The following is a 20,444-nucleotide window of genomic DNA, read 5'->3' on the forward strand; positions in this document are numbered from 1 at the left end:
GTAGAAATGAAGAGCACGTTCAGCAATAGGCTGATCCATCCACGGTGCGACAGGGAGCCCTACAGGAGGTCATTCTTGCCTTCTGCCATAAGACTGTACAACGCATCCACCTTGCGTCTGGGCAGAGGCAACATCGACAGTGACCTGTTTCTGGACTGAACACTAAACTGATGCACATGTTCTTTTTCTTTTCCCGTTTACAACCGTTTTTGTGCAATATATGCCAGGGACCCGTGCAATACATTTATATTTATATTTACATCTATATTTATATTCATATGTGTTATACGATTTTTCTGCGTACTGTTCTGTTCTAGTTTGTTCTTGTGTGTTCTGGACTGTGAGTAACTCTTTTAGTGCACCCCTCACTGTACTGATTGTATTGTATGTATTGTATTATTATTATTGTATCATTCGTCACACTGTGGCTGTGTTGTGTGTGTTAAGCTGCTGTTGCACTGCAATTTCCCTCACGGGATCAATAAAGTATCTATCTATCACCCTCAGGTCTGCGCTCGGTATTAGCCTCTACCCTTGGCGCTCCTACCTCGCCGGTTTCTATTGAGATATTCTCTTTCTGATTGAAACTCTGGTCTTGGATATTCGACCTTCATCCCTTGACTCTGACTTCAGCCCAGAGACTTGGATATTGGGCCTTCAATTCCCTCTGATGGAAACTCTGGTTTTCGATATTCTACCTTCGTCCCTCAACTCCAACTTCAGCCCAGCGATTTCGATAAGTAGCCATCAATCTCCTCTCCCTTTCACCCTTTTTCCTGATCTCCTGAGACTCTCAGAACAACGCACAGGGTCCTCCCTCTACCTCGTGGACACAGCGTTTGTTACAGTCCCCCCCTTAGGAGTGTAATCTAGCACCTTGGACACGCCCACCTGCACTCCTACAGACTTCACACTCTTTAACACCTACAGACAGGACACTGAGACAGGAACTTCTGGCCACAACAACACAATGCCATTCTGCACAAATACTGACTTGCCATTGGTTAAAAAGTGGGGTGATGCCTGTCGAAAAGCTCCCAACACAAGTCCAGCCCAACCTGAGCGACACAGACAAACATCCCCCTGAGAGCCTGGGTCTTTCACTCTCTGGGTCTTTTCCCCCCCAGAACAGGCTGTCGGCATCATTCCTCAGTCTGCTCTGGAGCTGCTGCTGGAATTCGCCTCTTTCAGGGTTCAACTCTTTCACTTGGCGTCTCACTGCGAGATCTGGCTTCTCACCGTCTCCCTGACAGCACGGCTCTGTCTCCCCCGAGTCGACCAGGACTACAGTATTTTACTTACGAACCACAGACAGCATTTTGTTGCATAAAAATAGATAAGAACAATGGTCTCGTAATACAGGAAGTTGCTAATCCTAACGTTTTTAAGAACGTGGCTGGAATGACGGGTCGAATCTTTAAACCAACCTTGATTTGCATATTAACTTAAAAAGGACAGAATGAGAAACTGATTACTTTTTCAGATTTTAAAAAGGACACAGCTACGACGTATTGAGACTTAAATACTAGTTAAAGGCTAGTTTAAGAACACGCTGTAGTTTGCTAATGTTCAGTTTCTAAGGCTTGATCCGCAACTCTTCTGATTAGAGTTTGTGATATTGGTGACAAATTTAATTTTCCTGCTCACACAAACACACAGAAGACACTGATATTAAATGCAAAATCCACCGCCGCCCTCCACCCGGGCAAACAGAGGAACACAATTGCAGAACTGTTACTCTCGCAGCCGTGACACAGCGCCTGAACTCTGCAGACGGGGTCACTGGAGGTCAAAGTCACCGTGCATGGTCACGTGATCACCAGAAAAACAAGGCGCTATATCTCGGGAACGAAAACAGCAGAAACGCTACTTTCAACGGCACAAACCAGTACAGATGCAGCACTAACAAGGTTAAAAATATAAATAAATCAAATGTCTCTTACATCTGGAAAAAGTAAAAAGATTGAATCATATGAAGAGGGTGGTGCCAAAATGATAGACTTTGATATCATGAATGGTACCCTAAAGATAAAAAGGTTGCGATCTTGTATGAATGATAAAGACAGCTTCTGGTTGCTATTCCTAGGAAAGCAGTGGGAGAATTAGGAGGCCTTGAGCTCTCGTTGAGATGTGATTTTGACATAAGCTCCCAATAAGACTCTCCGCTTTTCATCAACAAGTTCTGTTACTGTATATCGGAAATGATTATATAACCATGACTTCACCCTGATAATTCTATTATTTGGAACAACAGATATATCCTCCATATAAAAGAGCATATTTTATTACTCCTGGTTAAATAAAGGGATTTGGTCAATTGTGCATCTTTTAGAAGCGAATGGAGAAGTTAATGAATATTGTGATTTTGTTTAACAAATATGACAATGAAATCAACCCAAAGCAATTTAAAGAAATTATAGATACAATTCAACCTGCTCTTCTGGCTTTGGTAAAAAAAAAAACACAATCCATACTAATATAATAATTAATAATATATATACAGTATAATTCATATATATATAATTCCCCTACTATCTGAGATCAAAATTGGTACCTATAATATTTGAGAAAAAAGTGCAATAATAAATACATCCGAACAATTATGGCCTACAGATACTTCCCAGCCGTCAAGGAGAAAGTAATTTTTAATGATTTAGATGAGGATTCTCTCATCTCTGAACTGAACTAAATACATTACTCTCCCCATGCCACCATTCATTTTAAAGTACTGAATAACATACTGTATATCCCTCTAAAGATCTTTTGAGAAAAGGATTCAACTTTGACTGTAACACCTGTACCTTTTGTGAATCAGATATTGAAACAACTGAACACATTTTTTCTCATGTCATTATTCAACAGCTTTCTGGCACTCTGTGTTCTTGGCTAAATAACAGTAATATTCGTGTACATGTCACGTTTAAGGGTGACGTTCTTGGTGTTCTGAATCCAAACAAAGAAGTCTGTGTCATGGTAAATGTCATTCTCCTGTTAGCAAAATTTTACATACATACATGTAGAGTAAAAAAAACTCCTATGTGCTTTAAAGAATTTTCGAACTCATTTAAGTTATACTCAAATTCACTAAAATATATAAAATATGTAAAAATAAGCTTGGTGAGTTGATCTACAAAACTCTTTTAGCATTTACTTTTATTTAATATGACTCCTAACACCACATAACGTCTGTACTGTCGACAGTGTTTTTTCTGTATCATTCACTTGATGTTACCTTTCTTCTGTCATGTTGTGACATTTGTATGTGTATACCTTTGTGTTATTTTCCTTTCTATACATATATAAAAAGCTCCTGCTACACAACTACATCCTGCTAACCTAGCGCACAGCGCGCCGATTGGCTGTAGAGTCACTGAGGTAGTGTGCTCTGCTGTGTGATTGGCTGTAGAGTCACTGAGGTAGTGCGCTCTGCTGTGTGATTGGCTGTAGAGTTGCTGAGGTAGTGCGCTCTGCTGTGTGATTGGCTGAGTCACTGAGGTAGTGCACAGACAGCCTAGACAGATACCAAACTGCACTGGGCGATGACGAAATTCAGACATTGTTGGACACATTCCTGGCTCCAAATATTTCAAAGTGTAATCCAACCCATTGCCCTATACGGCAGTGAAGTGTGGGGTCCCCTCACAGACCAGGAGTACACTCAATGGGACAAACACCCCACAGAAACTCTGCACATGGAGATCTGTAGAAACATCCTCCGTGTACAGAGAAAAACACCTAACAACGGGTGCAGGGCCGAATTAGGCCAGTACCCACTATTGATAAACATACAGAAAAGAGTATTAAAGTATTGGCTACACCTAAAAAACAGCGACCAAAATTCCTACCACTACAAAGCCCTGCTGAGCCAAGAGTTGAGCCCAAAACAGAGCCCCCTGAGCCTGCTGGTCCTGAGGCGCACTGACCGAAGCCACACGGACACCAGCCAGCCTCAGGACAGCACTGCTAGAGCACCACAACTCAGACTCAACCACATCACAGCACAGATCAAACAGCAATATCTCACACACTGGGACACACACACAAACACAACATAAACTGGAATGCTACAGAACCCTAAACAGACAATACACACTAGCCGAATATTTGACCAAGATAAGAAACAGCAAACAGAAACAGACCCTGATGAAGTACAGGCTCAGTGACCACAGCCTGGCCATAGAAACTGGGCGACACAGGCAGACCTGGCTGCCCAGAGAGGACAGGCTGTGCTCCCACTGCCAGCGGGGAGAAATAGAGACAGAGGTGCACTTCCTACTGCACTGTGACAGATACTCTGGGATTAGAGAAACATTCTTCCCCAAATTCAGAAATCTAATCCCAGAGTTCCCACACCTGCCAGAATCACAACGGGTCCCAATCCTACTGGGAGAGGGAGGAGGGAACTCAGTTGAACTGGCAGCCCAGTATGTGATCTCCTGTCACAGCCTGAGGAACAGTGAGTCTGTCTCCCAATAGCGCTCAATATGTTTACAGTATATGTAAATATTTTATGACATGTCTCTGTTGTAAATGTCTGTAATATGTCTGTAGATTTTATTTTACTTTTATTTTATGTTTTGTTCCATGTTAATTTGATTGTTTTTATCTGCTTTGGCAACACTGATTGTACCCATTGGTCATGCTAATAAAGCACCTTGAATTGAATAGTGCGCTCTGCTGTGTGATTGGCTGTAGAGTCACTGAGGTAGTGCGCTCTGCTGTGTGATTGGCTGTAGAGTCACTGAGGTAGTGCGCTCTGCTGTGTGATTGGCCGTAGAGTCACTGAGGTAGTGCGCTCTGCTGTGTGATTGGCCGTAGAGTCACTGAGGTAGTGCGCTCTGCTGTGTGATTGGCCGTAGAGTCACTGAGGTAGTGCGCTCTGCTGTGTGATTGGCCGTAGAGTCACTGAGGTAGTGCGCTCTGCTGTGTGATTGGCTGGGAATCTGGAGCTGCTCTGTGAGACTGCAGCGGTACTTTCACTTTCATTTACGAAATAACGTCAGATATCAAGACTACTTTTATTTTCCATGGTAGAGCACCTCCGCAGCTTTTATAGACGGTAAGATATTATACTTTTGTAAAGTAGAAAACGAGAGCAACTTTTAAAGACATGATCTTACTTTATGACATCACATTAAGAAAACTAAGTTCCAACTAATCCAAACTAACGCCCTGCTGTAGTTTGCTCGTTCTAAAAGCGGTGATGGTGAGAAACGGTGAGTATACATTTTGTAATAATTATAATTAAAGTGGCATTGGATAATGATGAAAACAGATTAAAGACCCACTTTCCTTTCCTGCAGTTGACATTTTTCACACGTATTTGACTATTTTACTGAACTGTGAGCGAAACTTCCTGTTTCCGCGTGAGGCCTAAAGTTCGTGGCGCACTTTTTTTAAGCAACGTGTATAAGTTTACAAGGTTAAATGAACGAGTGGTTCTGATGAAAATACCACATTATTTCCTTCGGGCTCGGTAGTTAGACAGAAAAGGGTTTATTCTCACTGAGCCGAGAGTCTGGTTCTGGAGGTTCGTCTGTGAAGGAGCGGTGTGGCCGGTTACAGGCGGGATCTGCGGCTCAGGCCGGCGGAGTCGGAATCTCCCCGAGGACATTTTGAAACCTCAAGTATTACAAATATAAATGAGTATGAAGTCTGTTGTGTATCGTTCTTTTGCATTTTTACAGAGGGTATAATGCATAAAGTCATTATCATTATGTTCTAGAAATAATCTACCCCTCCCAATATCTCTCAAAAACTTCCTTCTGGAGTCTTAACTGAAAGGTTAATTTTTCAATTTTGTAAATCTCTGAAACAAGAACAATCCGATTTTCTTTGTTTTGTAACCTTTTTGTCTTTTAGCAAGTATTTTATCCCACAACCTCATCAGGCAGATTACCCAGATACAGAACTGAACAAGACTTGGGATTTCTAAACATAAAATCTCTTGAATCTGAGACCGCACTTCTTCCCAATAATGTTGAATTACTGGACACTACCAAAATATATGGGAATGTCCTGCGTCTCTGTTACCACAATCTCTCCAACAGGGTTGTGGCAAACCCAGACGAGACCCTCTTCCCATTTTGTCTTAATATAATCTGTTGTTTCTTTTCTAGAGCTCATTATACCCTGATACAGTGTTGGTACTGTTTTACTAGTGTCTTTATTGTAAATCTGGGTAATGATCTGAATGACTTCATTTAGTTGAACATTTGAATCATGTTCCTTGATCTCTTTTAGAAAGTACTGACACATCTGTAGGTATCAGAAAAAGTCCTGGTTTGCCAAACCATATTTATCTTTAAGTGTCTGAAAACTTAATAGATTTCCCTTTTCCATTGTTGTACAGGATGAGGTAGTTCCTCTGTGAGCCTACTGTTTAAATCTTTGATCAAGTATACCTGGCAAAAAGGCTTGATCATAAGCAAGCCACCTCAGTACCCTGACCTGTTTTTCAAATTTTAATTTTGTAATAATTTTAAACCAAATTGTAAAAGTAAATGCAGTTAAGGAATCTAATTGATCATATTCAAACCTGGCTCAATCGCCAGTAGTAGCTTGGACTGGATTATGTTTTGATCTAGTCTCTGTCTTTCCATTTGGCTGGGGAATTTTATCATCACACCCAACAGACCAGAGGTCTGAGTTGTGCCACATAATACTGGTCTTTGAGTTTTGGGAGGGTCATCCCTCCCCTAACTTTATTTAGCTGTAATGTAGCATATCTTAGTCTTGGTTTCTTCCCATTCCAAATGAAACGAGAAATGTGTTTATCCCATTCTGTAAATTGTTTGGAGGGGATCTCAACAGCTAAAGATTGAAATAAATATAATGATCTTGGAACTATATTCATTTTTATGGTTTCAATTTTTGCATGAAAGTCTAGAGAGATCAAAGACCAGCATCTTAAATCATCCAGTGGTAATGGCTGGATTATAGTTTCTTCTGTATAATTTTGCAGGGTCTTTTGTTGTATACACTTCATAGTATGTTTGCCATATAAAGAAACTCCAGTTCTTTCTCATATAACTCACCTATTTCTTTCCTGCTGTTTTTAATCTGTTCCAAATCGTTTGGATCATTATTCTCCTTATGTTTGTCTTCTAGACCTTTTAATTTTGCTTCTAAATGTCTTATTTTATACTCCCAGTGGTGATAGCAATCATTTTCCCTCTGAGTACTGCCTTTGCGGCATCCCATGGTATAACAGGGTTTACTTCATTGTCATTATTCTCTAAAAATGACTTAATTTATTTTCTAATTTGTTCAATAACTGTTTTATTATTGAGTATACCTGTGTTCAGTCTCCAGACTGTATTTCTAGGTCTAGTATTTTGATGTAAAATAAGACACAGAGCTGAGTGATCCAACACATCAGTATTTCCTATTGTACATTTTTTCACCTTGTGTCTATCACTATTAAACATGAAAAAGTGATCTCTTCTAGAGTATGCTGAGTGTGGGACAGAGTAGTAAGTGTAGTCCCTCTCTGAAGGATGAGAGTTCTGCTAGACATCTGCTAAGTCCTGAAATGTGACTTAATCCTCAGGAACATGTGTGTGAAGTCTGATTTCTCTCAAGGTTAGTTGAATCTAATTTATGATCAAGTACCATGTTGAAATCCCGCAAATAAGTGCTCCCTGAGTTTCAGAAGCCAGAAGGTCAGTACGTATCTTTAAATTATTACTTATTACTTCCAGGGGGTGCATGAACATTAAATAAGGTTACTACATTATGCTCCGATCTCCCCTGAACTAATATGTATCGACCCTCTTTATCCTTTACATCTTTTAAGGGTTCAAAGTTCAGAGAGTGTGGTATTAAAATAGACACACTTCTTTTATGACCATTTCGAAATGAGCTATAGCTGTGGTTCTCAAACTGTGGTACACATACCACTAATTCCGTACCATTGTATAGGAATGCGTGCTATGAACTTAAGTAACCAATTGTATTTAAAAAAAGCTGTCTTCAGCAAAAAGGTACTCAGAGGTAGGAGAATGTGCGTGATTTTGGAACACTGCCGATCTTGTGAGCACAGGAAAGCGTGATAGATAACAGAACAATATTTAAGGACTGTTCTAGGTTAATTTGAGAAAAATACACTGAGCATCTCTGTGTTTTGCTCACATGCACATGAAATAAAAACTTCTATTAACTTCTGAGGCAGACTCCTGAATGTCTTTTATGGGGAAATGGGGACAAATGCTAACCTGCGCATTGCTGAAGCAGGTAAGCCCCACACTATTTTTTAAGAACTTTGTTTACCGTTGGCAAGAGAGCTAACACGTATTATGTGTGGAGAGAAACCTGCTAAACAGCTCGACCTGCTGCCCCTTTCGAATGACACAGTCACTTGTAGGATTATTGATGTGGCGGATGGTGTTAAGATGAGCAGATGCTTTTCACTGCAATTAGATGAGTCTGTAGATGCCTTTGATTTGGCCAATTTGCTCGTTTACGTTCGATACAAGTTTGGGGGTACGTCCCATGAGGATTTTCTGTTCAGTAAGCTGCTTACAACAGGAACTACAGGAGAGCACATATTTCAGCTTCTGAATGAATTTATCGAAGAGAATGGCATCGACTGGATAAAATGCGTTGGAGTTTGTACAGACGGTGCTAGAGTGATAACAGGCAGACAGAGGGGTGTAGTTGCACGAATTAGAGAGGTTGCTCCAGATATGATGTGGACGCACTGCAGCATCCACCGCGAGGCCTTGGCCGTCAGGAAGATGCCTGAGGATTTAAAATCTGTTAGACTCTGCTGTCAAAGTTGAGAATTGTATCAGGGCTCGACCAATGAACTCACATCTGTTCAGTTTGCTTTGTAATGAAATAGGCAACAAACATGTGCAGCTTTTGCTACGTGCTGAAGTGAGATGGTTGTCAAGGGGCAGAGTGCTCACAAGGCTCTTTGAGCTGCACTCTGAGGTACAGATGTCTTTGCATGATTGGCAGTCTCCCTTGGCAAGTCTATCTGATGATCCGGTCTGGCTGGTACAATTCGCCTACCTGAATGAGCTGAATATGGGGCTGCAGAGCCTCTCTTTAACATTGTTTTGACATGTCTGAGAAGATCACCGCTATGAAGAAAAAGCTGCAGCATTTTGTTAATAAAATCAATGCAAGTGATGTCTCTGCTTTCCCTACTTTGGAGAACTATCTGCACACATGGTGTGGCACTTGATGCTGCTGTTCGTGATGTGATTGCAGTGCACCTCTTGTCATTGGAAGAACAGTTCTCAGAGTATTTTCCAGTTGAGGCCACATCAGAGTGGATCAGGAGCCCCTTTACTGTTGATGTCGTAGGAATTTCCAAGGATCTGACCTGTGCTGAACAAGAGATGTTGCTCGAGTTATCTGATGCGACTCTGATGTCAGAATTGAAACAACAGTCACTGTTGCATTTCTGGATCGAAAGACAGAGTGAATACCCAGCCCTCTCATTAAAGGCTATGCGGTTTTTGATGCCTTTTGCTACTAGCTACCTTTGTGAGAAAGCCTTTCTGCTCTCTCTGCAATCAAGACAAAGTACCACAACCAAATAGATGCTGAGCCAGATCTTTGTTTGCAGCTCACTGCCCTCGTCCCTGATATTGCAAGGCTTTGCTCGACTAAACAACCTCACCCCTCTTACTGAAATGGTAAGTGCTCAGTGCCGTCTTTATTATATGTGTGTTTGTGTGCACGCGTGCACGCTCATGTTGGTCATTGAGATTTTCTGTGGATCCTATGACTTGTAGGTGGTACTTGGTCCAAAAGGTTTGAGAACCACTGAGCTATAGAATGTATATCTATATCCATACTTTTTCAGTGTCTTGTGTTTGGCACTCAGAAGGTGTCTTTCTTGTAAGAGTATAATATGTACTTTCTCCCTTTTCATTTTGACTACTACCTTACTCCTCTTAACCAGGTTATTTAGCCCATTAACAATTAAAGTCGCTGCTTCCATGAAATACTTCCAATTTCCATAAAAAATGCTGGCAACTTGAACATATCAATCCGTACAACATGAACAGAAAATAAAGAACAATTTCAAAATAAATGACTTCCACTGATGGGGTCAAACGATGACCTGCTTGCTTCCCTAGACAGTTTCAGGAAAGGAGGGAAAAGTCCTGGGTCCTAACACGAGCAGGTGAACCAGCTCCCCCACTCCGGTGAGTGTGAGTGTGGGACGTGACACCTGTGAGCTCTTTGAATCTGTAAATCAATGCCCTCTTGCAAGGAGAGCTTCGTCTTCAGAAAGTTTTCTGTGAAACATTGAGGTTCCCTCCGAGTCTTCTTTGATACCGAAGATGCGAATGTTATTTCGCCGAGATCTCCCCTCGAGGTCGGTCAGTTGGGCCTGCGTTGTTTTCTGTTTCCTCACGGCGTAGAGCAGGGCGTCCCTCAGGTCAACATTCACTGAATACGTTTGTCCGTCTCTGTTATCCTAGTGCCTAGGTTCCCTATATCACTAATTTTGCAGCTTCTGGTTTATTTAGTCTTTAAGATCGTTCAGCTCTGCTTTGATGTCTCTTTTGACTTCGTCCTTGAACCCTTTAGTTCATTCTTCATCTCCGTCTTTAGATCATTTATTTCTTTCCCAATAGTGTAAATTACCCGTAAGGGTTCACTCGCATTTTCGACGTCGCCATGATCATCGTCATCTGTTCTCACTTCAGGAGATTCTAGGGCTTTTTGTTTCGGTATACCTTTCTTGGACTTTGGTAAAATTGGTGAGGTCACTGGGGACTGTGCTGGCTCACTCCCACTCTGGGCTGTAGTCTGTCCTCCCTAAAGATCCACATTAATCCAGCTGGTGCCGCAGTTTCTCTGTCCTCCCCTGATCCTTGTGCAGCGGGGCCGCTGTGTCTCCAGGGGGGGCCGCTGTGTCTCCAGGTGGGGCGCTGGTGCAGAATGGTGCTGTGTATCTCCAGGTGGGGCTGCTGGTACAGAATGGTGCTGTGTGTCTCCAGGTGGGGCTGCTGGTACAGAATGGTGCTGTGTGTCTCCAGGTGGGGCTGCTGGTACAGAATGGTGCTGTGTGTCTCCAGTGGGGCTGCTGGTGCAGAATGGTGCTGTGTATCTCCAGGTGGGGCTGCTGGTACAGAATGGTGCTGTGTGTCTCCAGGTGGGGCTGCTGGTACAGAATGGTGCTGTGTGTCTCCAGGTGGGGCTGCTGGTACAGAATGGTGCTGTGCGTCTCCAGTGGGGCTGCTGGTGCAGAATGGTGCTGTGTGTCTCCAGGTGGGGCTGCTGGTGCAGAATGGTGCTGTGTGTCTCCAGTGGGGCTGCTGGTACAGAATGGTGCTGTGTGTCTCCAGGTGGGGCTGCTGGTACAGAATGGTGCTGTGTGTCTCCAGTGGGGCTGCTGGTACAGAATGGTGCTGTGTGTCTCCAGTGGGGCTGCTGGTACAGAATGGTGCTGTGTGTCTCCAGGTGGGGCTGCTGGTACAGAATGGTGCTGTGTGTCTCCAGGTGGGGCTGCTGGTACAGAATGGTGCTGTGTGTCTCCAGGTGGGGCTGCTGGTACAGAATGGTGCTGTGTGTCTCCAGTGGGGCTGCTGATACAGAATGGTGCTGTGTGTCTCCAGGTGGGGCTGCTGGTGCAGAATGGTGCTGTGTGTCTCCAGTGGGGCTGCTGGTGCAGAATGGTGCTGTGTGTCTCCAGGTGGGGCTGCTGGTACAGAATGGTGCTGTGTGTCTCCAGTGGGGCTGCTGGTGCAGAATGGTGCTGTGTGTCTCCAGGTGGGGCTGCTGGTACAGAATGGTGCCGTGTGTCTCCAGGTGGGGCTGCTTGTGCAGAATGGTGCTGTGTGTCTCCAGGTGGGGCTGCTGGTACAGAATGGTGCTGTGTGTCTCCAGGTGGGGCTGCTGGTGCAGAATGACCAGTGTGGTGGGGCTGCACTGCAGTGGGGTGACTTAGGTCCCCATGTTTATGTAGAAGTGGGATAAAAAGGGTAATAGAAATGAAGTGAAGTATTGATAAGTATTGATAAGATAATTCATTATAAGATAATAAGATAATTGACAACCTGTCATTCTGTTCCTGTTATAGCAGGACTGGGAGACCTGAGTGACAGTCCAGCAGTCAGTATCTCACGAGTCTCTCTTCCTTCAGGTGCTGCTGGAGGGGGCTGAGCTGTGCTGGTGAGACTCTCGGCGCAGGATGGCGTGCACACAGCAGACTGCTGTGCAGTTTGTCCAGAGAGCCCAGAGCAGCCTTGTCGACAGTCTCCAGAGCCTCCATGTCATTGTGGAGAGGTTACAGGACAGCGGGGTTTTCAGCGCAGAGGATGTCCGGGTGGTGGAGTCCTGTCAGGAGAGGAGAGAGAAAGCCAGGAAGATACTGGACTGTGTCACTAAGAAAGGGGAACTGGCGGCATATGAGCTTCTGAAGATACTGTACAGCACCAGGGAAACAACGTTTCCTCAGCCATCTTTCTCATCATCGCAACAGGCACATGGTCTTCCTGCTACTCAACCTGAACATGAAATTGATCTGCACTACTGGATCAGTAGCTTCTCCTTCAGCGAAGACTTTCAGCCTCCCAGTGTGTACCCTGCAGGTGAGTGTCCCTGTGTACTGAGGAGCTCTGAGGTCAGAGACAGCAGATTCAGGCTGTATGAACTGCAGTCAGTGAGCTTGTGTACTGAGGAGCCCTGAGGTCAGAGACAGTAGATTCAGGCTGTATGAGCTTCAGTCAGTGAGCTTGTGTACTGAGGAGCTCTGAGGTCAGAGACAGTAGATTCAGGCTGTATGAGCTGCAGTCAGTGAACTTGTATACTGAGGAGCTCTGAGATCAGAGACAGTAGATTCAGACTGTATGAGCTGCAGTCAGTGATCTTGTGTACTGAGGAGCCCTGAGGTCAGAGACAGTAGATTCAGGCTGTATGAGCTTCAGTCAGTGAGCTTGTGTACTGAGGAGCCCTGAGGTCAGAGACAGTAGATTCAGGCTGTATGAGCTGCAGTCAGTGAGCTTGTGTACTGAGGAGCCCTGAGGTCAGAGACAGTAGATTCAGGCTGTATGAGCTGCAGTCAGTGAGCTTGTGTACTGAGGAGCCCTGAGGTCAGAGACAGTGGATTCAGGCTGTATGAGCTGCAGTCAGTGAGCTTGTGTACTGAGGAGCCCTGAGGTCAGAGACAGTAGATTCAGGCTGTATGAGCTGCAGTCAGTGAGCTTGTGTACTGAGAAGCTCTGAGGTCAGAGACAGTAGATTCAGGCTGTATGAGCTACAGTCAGTGAGCTTGTGTACTGAGGAACACTGAGGTCAGAGACAGTAGATTCAGGCTGTATGAGCTGCAGTCAGTGAGCTTGTGTACTGAGGAGCCCTGAGGTCAGAGACAGTAGATTCAGGCTGTATGAGCTGCAGTTAGTGAGCTTGTGTACTGAGGAGCCCTGAGGTCAGAGACAGTAGATTCAGGCTGTATGAGCTTCAGTCAGTGAGCTTGTGTACTGAGGAGCCCTGAGGTCAGAGACAGTAGATTCAGGCTGTATGAGCTGCAGTCAGTGAGCTTGTGTACTGAGGAGCCCTGAGGTCAGAGACAGTAGATTCAGGCTGTATGAGCTGCAGTCAGTGAGCTTGTGTACTGAGGAGCCCTGAGGTCAGAGACAGTGGATTCAGGCTGTATGAGCTGCAGTCAGTGAGCTTGTGTACTGAGGAGCCCTGAGGTCAGAGACAGTAGATTCAGGCTGTATGAGCTGCAGTCAGTGAGCTTGTGTACTGAGAAGCTCTGAGGTCAGAGACAGTAGATTCAGGCTGTATGAGCTACAGTCAGTGAGCTTGTGTACTGAGGAGCACTGAGGTCAGAGACAGTAGATTCAGGCTGTATGAGCTGCAGTCAGTGAGCTTGTGTACTGAGGAGCCCTGAGGTCAGAGACAGTGGATTCAGGCTGTATGAGCTGCAGTCAGTGAGCTTGTGTACTGAGGAGCACTGAGGTCAGAGACAGTAGATTCAGGCTGTATGAGCTGCAGTCAGTGAGCTTGTGTACCGAGGAGCTTTGAGATCAGAGACAGTAGATTCTTTTTAAAATTAAGTCAGCACTGAGTCAGGCCTGGAAACTGACACTCTACTGTCCTCTAGTGGTATCAGTCTGCAACAGTTCTGTAGAATCAGGTTCACCTGCGGTGCTTGTAGAGTCTGAACACTGACCTGTGGTCCAAGTGTTAAAAGAGTTCAATTTGTAACCTTTTTTCTTCTGTAGGTTCAAGTTCTTGTCCAAGATACCAGAAGGCTCTGAGATTAAAAGTAAAAGAGGTTGTGAAGGACCAGTGGAAAAACAGCAGGACTTTCTTCCCAGAGGGGGACAGAGGGACGGACTTCACTTACATTCCTCTGGAGTTACAGGCAGACTGTTCAGCAGTTTTCAAAAGTAAGAAGTATAAGAAGAATCGCCGGAAGAAGCTGAAGGCGTACGTGTCCCCTGACAAGAGAAAAGTGGATCCTGGCGACTTGCTGAAAACTTACGAGGACAAGATCCTCCTGGTGGGGAGGCCTGGAATAGGGAAAACAGCTGCTGTTCTGCAGGTGCTGCGCCTGTGGGCAAAGAGAGAGGATCAGGATCTGAGCTACTTGTTTTACTACGATGTGCAAACTCTGACCCACATTTCCCGTCCCATAAGCCTGAGGACCCTTCTGTTCAACACGTACTGGACACCAGGGGAGGGAGCGGATGAGGTGTTTCAGGATATTGTAGAGAATTCAGATAATGTCATCATCATTTTTGATGGCATCACTGAGAACATGCTGAGCTCAGTACCAGTGACTTCAGCCTCTGCAGACGTGGACATCTGCTCGCTGGTCTCCAGTGTTGTGAAGAAAGAGCTGCTGCCATTTGCCAAGGTTGTCGTTACCTGCAGACCAGAAGCAGAGTATCTCCTGACTGATGTCCTTGACTGGCCCAGCTACAGAGTGGAGGTGCTGGGGTTCTGTGAGAGATCGGTCTGCGATTACTTGACGATGATGCTGGGGAGAACTCGGGCTGAAGAAGCGCACAGTGTGCTGGAGAACCTGCAGCTGCTCAGTCTGTGCCATGTCCCAGTGTATGCCCTTATAGTCTCCGCCTGCATCTCATTCAGGTCGTGTGAGTCCGACACACAGCCCAGCACTGTAACTGAGATGTACCTGCACATCTTCCGACACTGCCTGGAGCGACACGGGGAGAGACAGAGAGGGAGAACTCTGAGGAGGCACCTGGACAAGTACATCAGGGAGAACCGGCAGAGAATCATGGATCTGGCTGAGGCATCTTTTAACAGGCTGCAGCACAGAAGTGTGAATTTCACCGACCTTGACCTTGATGAGAGTGGTGTTGAATGTGCTTTCCTGAGGTCAGTTGAGGTAAAAGACTCACCGACATCAGTCCAGACAGTCTTCGCGTTTCTCCACAACACAATGCAGGAGTTCTGGGCGGCCTTGTGGCTCCTGGAGAAACCAGACAGCATCAGTGAAATTCTTCGACTCTGCAGGACTGAGGAAGGGAAGTACCTGAAATACGTGCTCATGTTCCTGTGTGGGCTGCTGTCCAGGAGAAACGCCAGATTAGTCAAATGCCTGATTGCTGAGGACAAGATCCAGGAGATCTGCGCCAGGTGCCTTGAGGAAGTGGTCAGCACTTTCCTGTGTCCTGGAGCTGAGGAGTCTGAGGATCCTCTAGACCTGGTCTTCGTGTGTCAGTGCCTGTCAGAGTCCCAGTCAGCAGAGGCCTGTTTACACCTTCTGAAGGAGCTGAATCATAGCTTCGAGCTGAGTGAGCTGCAGCTGGACCCTCACCAGTGCTGCTCGGTCTCCTACGTGATCCAGCAGTCAGATGGGCAGAAGGTGGATCTGAATCTGGAGGACTGTGCTGTGTCTCAGACAGGGCTGAGGCTGATTCTCAGCTGTCTGCACAAGGTCTCCTCCCTCAGGTCAGTCTGTTCACTAGTGTTCATTCCCAGAGCTGCTCAGCTGGTTCCTGAGTGAAGTCTGTGCTCAGATGTGCTCCTGTTCAGGGTTTGGGAACAGAGACCAGGGGAGAGAACAACACTGTTGCTTCCTCACTGTGATCCCTAGACGCCCTGATTCATCTGCACTGCTGGGCTCCTGTTTCATGATTTCCTAAAAACACTGATGTCTCAGTGTGTTGATCCCAGAATGCTCTCCTTTTACTAGGGAGGCATTAGTCTTGTCTGAGACAACAGTTCAGGTCCGTGCTGATTAAATAGTTCTGGTTTCTCTGAACCAATGAAACTGATGACCTCTCCAGCCTCTCTCCCTACGTGATTTCTGTCCTAAACTGTTGGACAGGGTTGTCTATGAAACAGTTGTGTAGTTTTCAAAAAAAGCTGTAAAACTGGGATCAGTGACGTCTCTGTAAAAATCTAGTTTTAGTTAAAAATTTGAGCTGTTTTGTCTGCGGTAAATGAGCCAGCATTCTGAAAGTAATCCTGTGACTCAGCAGGATCGGTACAGAGCTGGTTGAAACACTTTTAAAAATGTGTTAGAAGAAAGAGATGAGTATCCCTGTGTCAGTTACTGTAGGACTGCTGAGCACTAAGAGTTTGCACTTCATTAATATACTGCACCTCCACTTTAATATATTCCACTGTGCTTAATATTCTCCCACAGTAATGTACTGTATTGTGATTTACTCGCACGTGATTACTGTAGATTGTTCCTTATCTGCTCAAGGGGAGCTTCAGTCTGCTCAAGGGGAACGTCTTTGTTTTGTCCCCAGTACAGGTAGTAAAAGTATAATGGGTCTTATAGACAGAATCAAATGAGCTTGGTGGACCAAAGAACCGTTCTTGTTTGTGTCCTTTTGTGATGGATTAATGAGTTTTAGGTCTTTAGGAATTGGATTCTGGAAGTGTCTTTTGTCCATTAAGCTCTGTTGTGAGTCTTTAAGGTCTGGACACAGTACAGGTAAGTATGGGGACAACACATCTGTCAGGCTGTCCTGCTCGACTGAGTTTAAGGTGTTGTTTTACACAGTCCAGTTGAGTCTCACCTGTCTGGAGAGCAGGACACACAGCTGTCAGACTGTCCTGCTCAGTGGTGTGTTTTACGTGTTGTTTCTGTGTGCAGGAGCTCATCTCTGCTGTGTGAGCTGTGGAGGGCAGCGCTGTGCTCAGGACAGCAGAGTCAGGTCACCAGCCTGCTGAGACTCTGTGAGAATGAGATCAAGCTCACAGCTGGACAGCAGGGCAGCAGGAACGTGCTGGAGCTGTTTGAGAGAGCTGGACAGGTGATACAGCAGAGACAGACAGAGGAGAGGATCAAACTGGCCCTGCAGTGGGGTCCTCACACAGTCCAGCACAGCCAGATCATTGGAGCTACAATCCTGAAGTGTCTGCCTCACATCTGCACACTCAGGTATGTCCTGGAAATGTCCTTCATATCCCAGCTGTTTCAGGTCTCCTTCCTTCATAACTTTACTTCCACACAAGCTTTAATGTCTCTGTTTCTGACATCTTGTTCACTCAATAACCTGGATTACTGTCCCTGCTCAGCCTGTCTGTTACACTGTGTTCATGACTGTGAGGCCCAGCCTTCGTGTCCTGTCTGTTACACTGTGTTCATGACTGTGAAGCCCAGCCTTCGTGTCCTGTCTGTTACACTGTGTTCATGATTATCTCACCCATGGTATAGTGTCTTTTGGTCGAGATCTCACACACAGTATAGAGTCTGCCTGTCTCGATCTCACGCACAGTATAGAGTCTGCCGGTCACGATCTCACGCACAGTATAGAGTCTGCCGGTCACGATCTCACGCACAGTAGCGTGTCTCCCTGATGCTATCTCACACACAGTATAGAGTCTCCCTGATGCTATCTCACACACAGTATAGAGTCTCTCGGTCCTGATCTCACGCACAGTATAGAGTCTCTCGGTCCTGATCTCACGCACACTATAGAGTCTCCCGGTCCTGATCTCACGCTCAGTATAGAGTCTGCCTGGCGAGATCTCGCGCACAGTCTGGCGTCTCCTGGGCGTGATCTTGCACGCAGTCTGGTGTCTCCCGGAAGAAAAATTCAGGATAAACAATCCGTAAAGGAAAGCTCTCGCCTGTCTTTTGTTAAAAGGAAAGATAGTCTTTCATGGCAGCAGTTTTTACTGTAGTGGCATAATCAGCCTCTGTCTGATATTGTACCCCACATTTGCCTCACTTGCCTCAGGGCTCTTGCAGTTCATTCTAAATATTGGAGATTTCTTCACAGGGTTGGCAGTGAATAATTACACCATTGAGATATGTGGGTGGGAACTTTCTACAAGATCGTAGGAAATAGTCCACCAGTCCACCAGGTGCTGAAAGGTGGCCAGAGCCCCCTGTAGGCCAGAGGGTGGTTCTCAATACTGGTATAACCCTCCTGGGCTGGCAAAGGCAGTCTTCTCCTTTGCCTCTTCAGCCAGTGGCACTTGCCAGTATCCCTTAGTTAGGCCTGATGTAATGATGAATTGGATGGGTCCTAAACGTTGTGAGTTCATTGACCTGGGGCACCAGGGGGTCAAAGACTGAGATCCCAGTGAGTTTCCTGAAATTATTGCAAAACCTACTATTTGGGCACCATCCTTTTTCTGAGGTTCAGTAACAATTTGATGCTGTATCAGGTGTGTTTTCTTCAGAACGGATGAGAACACATCCCGGATTTGAGGAAATCCGGGATGTGTTTGGAAAGGACTGAGGTCTTCTGTCTCAGTGCTTTGGGGATCATACTCTTAGGAGTTTTATTAAAACATTCTACTAGCCTATCAGTCTGTGGGTGACATTTTTGTCTATATAATTATTATTGCTTCAGTTTGGATTCAAATCTTAACCTCCCAATCACGTAAAACAAAACAACACTGGCATTTTGAACAACACAATTACAGCAGAGTAAAAGCAAACTTAGGGGCTTCCCTAAGTCCAAAATATAACCCCACCTTTTGTTTGGACAGTTAGGGAACAAAAAAAATAAATCTTTTTTTTAACAAATAAGGTCCTGTAGGCAGTCACCTACGTATCCTAATTATTACTCTCCATCTTAAACTATCCTCCCCTATTTAACGAGGCTTTTTATAAAATAACTAGTATTATATTAAATATTTGCTGAATCAAGTAATTTATCTAAGTTAAACAAAAACATTATATAAAACTCAAAACAGTACTATTGAACTTTTGTTCCCCAATACAAGTTTTGGGCAGTAAGGGAAAAAAATACACCTTTTATAACAAAGAAAGCCCTATATGGCAGTCACCTACGTGTCCTAATTATTACTATCCATATTTAAACTATCCACCCCTATCAATAATTAATTATTACTTATTATAACACTTATTGCACTTTTCTGGACACTCCATTCGAAGCGCTTTACAGGTAATGGGGATCCCCTCCACCACCAGCAGTGTGCAGCCCCACCTGGATGATGTGACGGCAGCCATAGTGCACCAGAACACTTACCACACACCAGCTCTCAGTGGGGAGGAGAACGGAGTGATGAAGCCAGTTCAGAGATGAGGATTATTAGGAGGCCATGATTGGTGAAGGCCGATGGGAAATGTGGTCAGGAGGCAGGGGTTACACCCCTACTCTTTTTGAGAAACACCCTGGGATTTTTTATAACCACATGGAGTCAGGACCTCGGTTTTACGTCTCATCCGAAGGACATCCCCTTTTACAACATACTGTCCTTGTCACAATACTGGGGCATGAGGACCCACATGGACCACAGGGTGAGCGCCCCCTGCTGGCCCCACTAACACCTCTTCCAGCAGAAACCTAAGTTTTTTCCCAGGAGTCTCCCATCCAGGTACTGACCAGACTCACACCTGCTGAGCTTCAGTGGGCTGCCAGCTGTGAGCTGCAGGGTGATATAGCTTCTGGTTAACGAGGCTTTTTATACTATATTAAATGTTTACTTAACTAATTTATCTAAACTAAACAAAAACAGTATATAAAACACAAACAGCGCTATAGAACTATTAAATTTACAGTATGTCTAAAAGAAACTGGTGAACGGGGTGAGGGGAGCAGTATCCTACGGTATCCCGTGACGTCTCTCAGTACTTAATCCCTCACGTTAGTCCTGAGACGTGGATGAAGTCCTAGTGCTCTGGGGCAGTGTGCTGACGGACAGGCTGGAGAGTCTGGTACTGCTCCTCTCAGTCTCCCGCTGTGGCTCCGGTCTCGCCCACAAGCAGACCTCCACGGTCGAGGTGCCCATCTGAGCACCCGAGTCTCTCAGGAACTTTCATTTAGCAGGAAAGGCGTTTTAATTTTTGTTTTCTTTTAGCACTTTATTTCTTTGTATTCTGTCCCTTTCTGAAGGACATTGCGTGCATAATCGAGATCAAAGTAAATCCTTTGTTTTCATAAAACACCTCCTTTTCCACACATGCTTTCGTCAGAATGTCTTGAGTCTCAGAAACCTGATGACAGCAGATCTTGGTCTGGCCCGGGGGCTCTGGTGGTGTAGGAGACCAGGGCTCTGGT

General features: G+C 45.1%; 1 protein-coding gene across 4 annotated transcripts in view; it reads left to right on the forward strand.

Annotated features, from left to right (window-relative positions):
* The first annotated feature begins 4,980 nt into the window (after positions 1–4,980).
* The window catches only part of LOC148839822 (uncharacterized), a 191,278-nt gene continuing 175,814 nt past the window's right edge, over positions 4,981–20,444 (forward strand). For 2 of the 4 annotated variants that reach the window (XM_088909656.1, XM_088909659.1), the window contains exons 1-4: positions 4,981–5,059; positions 12,113–12,560; positions 14,199–15,900; positions 17,060–17,347. In XM_088909656.1, coding sequence (XP_088765782.1) covers positions 12,161–12,560; positions 14,199–15,900; positions 17,060–17,347 — 2,390 coding nt within the window. In that variant the 5' untranslated portion in view covers positions 4,981–5,059; positions 12,113–12,160. Of the gene's footprint in view, positions 5,060–5,165; positions 5,217–9,614; positions 9,651–12,112; positions 12,561–14,198; positions 15,901–17,059; positions 17,348–20,444 lie in introns of those variants that run through there. The other 2 variants (XM_088909657.1, XM_088909658.1) reach the window with 2 other exon arrangements.

Source organism: Atractosteus spatula, chromosome 2, assembly GCF_055471065.1.
Source record: "Atractosteus spatula isolate fAtrSpa1 chromosome 2, fAtrSpa1.hap1, whole genome shotgun sequence".
NCBI classification, from domain to species: Eukaryota; Metazoa; Chordata; class Actinopteri; order Semionotiformes; family Lepisosteidae; genus Atractosteus; species Atractosteus spatula.